The sequence below is a fragment of the Mus pahari genome, chromosome 14 (assembly GCF_900095145.1).
Source record: "Mus pahari chromosome 14, PAHARI_EIJ_v1.1, whole genome shotgun sequence".
NCBI lineage: Eukaryota > Metazoa > Chordata > Mammalia > Rodentia > Muridae > Mus > Mus pahari.
In genome coordinates this window covers 4,894,377-4,898,898 of record NC_034603.1, presented here as the reverse complement: position 1 = coordinate 4,898,898, position 4,522 = coordinate 4,894,377, and the positions used below count along the sequence as shown (strand labels likewise).

Sequence of the window (4,522 nt, the reverse complement as noted above, 5' to 3'; positions counted from 1 at the left end):
AGAGAGAGAGAGAGAGAGAGAGAAAGGAAGGAAGGAAGGAAGGAAGGAAGAAAATAAAGGAGGGAGAGATGAGAAAGGGAGGGAGGGAGAGAAGAGAAATGAAGGGAGGGAAGAAGGAAGAGAAGGAAGAAAGGGAGGGGGAGGGGGTAGCTAAGATGACCAGCTTCAAGATAGCACACATCCTGAGCTGCAGGCTGGAAGTCACAGCCTAGCTAGTCCATTGTCAGGTCAGCACGGGTGCAGTTGTCTGGGATGTGCACTGAACTCCCTCCCCACTTTGGCAAGATTGCTCTGACCCCTGCACCCAGGTCAGTTATCACTGGGAACCCCCTGCATCTGTGCCCCAACTCTGTCTTGCACCTGCATGCGTGGCCTGCTTCCCCCCAACTCTTTGGACAGCAGGTATGGGCCCCACTGTGAGGCTGGCCCAGTGGCTGCCCTGCAGGCTTGCTCCCCTACTGCATGGCTCCCCTGCTTCCCCAGCGCGGCCTCACGTCCCTCCTTCTCATTCTCTCCATTTCTCCAACCAGATGGCTGCCCTGATTTGTGCAACGGTAACGGGAGATGCACACTGGGTCAGAACAGCTGGCAGTGTGTCTGCCAGACCGGCTGGAGAGGGCCTGGATGCAACGTTGCCATGGAAACCTCCTGCGCTGATAACAAGGATAATGAGGGAGGTGAGCAAGCGTCTTCTAATTCCCATCCCCTCAAGAACAGTGTTTTGTGTGCTTGCGTCATGAGCCACTCTCTCCTGAAAGATCTCCACACTATTGTCCAGTGTTGTAATGTTTCCTTTGAAGTGAATATGGTCAAGAACACACATCCTTAGGTCATGAGGACACTTGCAGACCCAGGCTGAATACTCACGGAGGTTTGGTGCTGGCTTTGGATTCTCAAGCACCCCATCATTGCAGAGAGGTTCTGGCTATTGCCTTCAGCGTAAATGGTCCTGTCAGACTTTCCAGGGTGGTAAATCATGGTCCGTGACAATGGTGATGGCTGGTGACTCACCTTGCCCTGGAATGTCATGAGCCATGTGCCCCTTCATCCTTATGACCCTCTGAGATGTCACGTTGCAGACGAGGCAACCAAGGCCTGGAGAGCAGTTCCATTACTTCTAGTATGAAGTCAGGACCCACACCCAGCTCTGAAACCAAAGCATGTGATCTAATCTGTGGTCACCCAGCTGTAGCCTGTGAGCCAAATCTAATTAGTGAGGGAGAAGAAAAGGTTTTTCACATTTTCCTGAGGGGAAATTATCTAAAGAAGACTTCATCTTATGGAAAGATACATAAATTCTAATTTCAATGTATCCACTTTTTTTCTAACTATTTTATTGATGCATAATTGATATCTAAAAGGCTATATATATTTGATATGAACATGTTGATGAGTTTGGGTATATACATACACTCATGAAAGCATCGCTATGTCCAAAACCATGAGCCTAGCCATCAGCACTCAGAGTTCCCTCCACCATATGCATTCTTATTTCTTATAAGTGTGGTTGCCACCTGCCCTCTTAGCAAATTTTAAGAACACAGCACAGTACGTTTAGCTATTTACACAATGCTTATGGTTTAGCAGACCTCAAAAACGGATTTATCTTGCATGATGAAGCTATAAATCCTATAACCTATCCCTTCCTCTGTATTGGAAGATGGGAGTGTCCACTTGTTTATATTTTTAGTTTTTTTAATGTGCCATTTCATTGAGTGGGGGGAGGAGAGGGGGGACATGCATGCCACAGCATACATGTGAAGGTCAGTAAACAACTTGCACGAGTCAGTTTTCTCCTTCACATTGTAGATCCCAAGATCAAATTTAGGCTATCTGCCTTGGAGGCAAGTGTCATTACCCACCGAGCCATCTCATCTCTTGTTTATATTTTCTGTACAACTGTACCTCATATTTAACCCTAAACACAGAGCTAAGTGGCTCAGTGAGAGATGATACAGCTATCAGGCCTCAAAATTCACTCTGGATACTTTTCAGGATGTGCAAATCTCTCTTCTGCCATCCAAGCTCTGACAGGGATCAAACCCTGCTCGGTGTCTGAGATGGCACATGTGCAGGTGGCCTGGCTAAAGACCCTCTACTGTTCTGAACATCTGTGCTGACTGTCCTGGAGCGTGTTCCTGTGTGACGACAGGGCTCCGGAGAGAAGTAGTGTGTGCGTCGTGTGCTCTCCTCAGCTCAAATGCTGCATGCTGTCCGTCCTATCAGTGTAGACTCATGGCCCACCCCCATCAAAATGGTCAGAGTTCATGTGAAGTTGAAGTTGTCTCAGGAATTAAAGGATCTACAAGAATGCCCCCACTGTGACAGTCATAGAGTATGGTGTATCACCATCCGGCATCAAAGTCATGGCCCCTGGAGTCAGCCTCGGGTATTTAAAGATGCAACCTGGTGAGAAACAAATGGGAATGTTAGACATTCTATCTTTCCCTCTTTCTTCATCCTCTTAATGGGCATCTCAGAAAATCCATAACAATTGCCTTTGTGTATATAGACGGTTTGGGAGCAAGCAGGCATTATTTACACTGATACGAGTTTGTGACCATAGAATTTCACAGGCCAGATGTGCTGTGGCACTGTCCTTCATTCATTTTGTTCTCCTGAAACAAAGCCAGAATAGAAGATAATGCCTTCATTCTGTGCAAGGTGAGGCATGACAGCGTGAAGCATTATTTTGAGAGTCGGAATCCAATGGCCTTTTGCTTGTGCCCTTCAGTGAGAGCCATGGTTCCTCACCTATCAGCTCCTGCCTCCAGAAAGGAGCCGAGCCACTTCCCTGACCCCCTTCCCTGTTTGGGGTGTCAACAACTGAAAACATAGCAAAGTGCTGGAGTGTGGCATACAAAAAAGAGAGGCGATTCCGGGAGACCACTGTCCCCAGCAAAGCCCTCTGCTATCTACCTCCCTCTCCGTCAGCCTCACCTGGGTTCTGGCTCCCAACCTGAGGCACCTGATCTCCAAGCTGGAGGGCTTGCCTCATAGGCTCAACTCGGGATCCCTTGTAGAGGTAGAGCCCCAACAACACAGGAAAGGCTAGGACAAAAGCGAATGAGCCCGTGATTATGCTAAAGATAATGATGGCCTTCTTATGGGAACTATTAAAGCAACCTCCCAAGGAAGTAATTAGCCACCAAGAAGAAACTCTCTGCTCCGTGTTTATAAAAAGAAACTCCCAGTTAGTTCAGAGTTGCTTATGTCAGGTGAGAGAGGTAGACACCACTTCCCTCTCACCTGGCGTAAGCAATTCACAATTAAGTGAGTTCTTTTTTTGGAGGAGATGCCTCGGCACAGGGTATTCTTTCTGTGGTTAATTACTTCCCTAGGAGGTGTGCTAAGCACTTTGTTGTTTATTGATAAATATTAAAGTTCCTCTCATCAACCCCAGACCCAGGGGCAGCAAATTCACCCGTATCTCTCTCTACACATCTTTTGGGGGGGGGGTTGCCCCTGGATAGCCTACCTCTGGAGTACCTGGTTCAGTCCAGTGTTGGGACTCCTCTGAAAGAATTGTATGCTTTAGAAACCTGGCACTGGGTCAGAGAAGCATCCAAGCAGAACATGAATGCAGGCCCGGGGAGCAGCTGCAAAGAACACACTTGTCATAAATCTCCTGAACGGGGAAGATAATAGAGCATTCTTCCAAAGGGAACTGGAAAAGGCCAGTCCTTCCCCATCTCCAGACATCTGAGAAGAGAAGAAGAAGAAAAAAAAAACTCAATTTAAAGTGATGTTTTTTTTCCTTTTTTCTTTTTCTTTTAATTCTAAACTAAGATAGTTATAAACACAAACACAGAAACATTTGAAGTTCTTTACTGACTTCATTAACTGGGGTGGAATTGAATCCCTTGTACTTTCTGTCTATTCCCTAGCAGGTTCCGAAAGGACCTAAAGGATTCGATTAAACCCTGGAGACTGAGGCCTGACCCATCGCTGAGTTTCAGAGCTCATGGGTCTCTGGCAGGGTACAAGAATTTGAATGTCGGGTAAATTCCCTGGTGCCTTGGATGTAGATTTTTCTTTGAGATCCACAGTTCTAAAACGTCAATTTTATATAATGCCTTAATTTCTCCTTCTATGCATCTAGAAAGGCTCCAGATAAAAATTGCTTCTTTTAAAGACCTGAGGAAATTTGTCACACGCATATTCTCAATATCCTGTGATACTCAGCAGAGAAACCCTGTCAGGAAAGGCCACCTTCAGGTATACCCACAGCAACATACATGGCAACCCCCACAGTCTAAATTATCATTACTTTCTACAACACTCACCAGCCATGTGACTTCTCACGTGACCTCAGAAAACAATAGCCAATTCTGAAGGGACCAGCTTTGTATGTCATGATACCTGCAAAAAAAGAAAAGAAGAGAAGAGAAGAGAAGGAAAGAGGAAGGGAGTGAAAGAAGGAAGGAGAGGGGGGAAGGAAGGAGTAGAGAGAGAAGAGAGAAGAGGAGGGGGAGGGGAGGGGAGGGAAGAGGAGAGGAGAGGAGAGGAGAGGAGAGGAGAG

General features: G+C 46.7%; 1 protein-coding gene across 7 annotated transcripts in view; it reads left to right on the top strand.

Annotated features, from left to right (window-relative positions):
- The window catches only part of Tenm2 (teneurin transmembrane protein 2), a 1,236,531-nt gene that overhangs the window by 1,130,954 nt on the left and 101,055 nt on the right, over positions 1-4,522 (top strand). For all 7 annotated transcript variants that reach the window (XM_029545825.1, XM_029545821.1, XM_029545820.1 and 4 more), the window contains one exon: positions 531-677. In XM_029545825.1, coding sequence (XP_029401685.1) covers positions 531-677 — 147 coding nt within the window. The remainder of the gene's footprint in view (positions 1-530; positions 678-4,522) is intronic.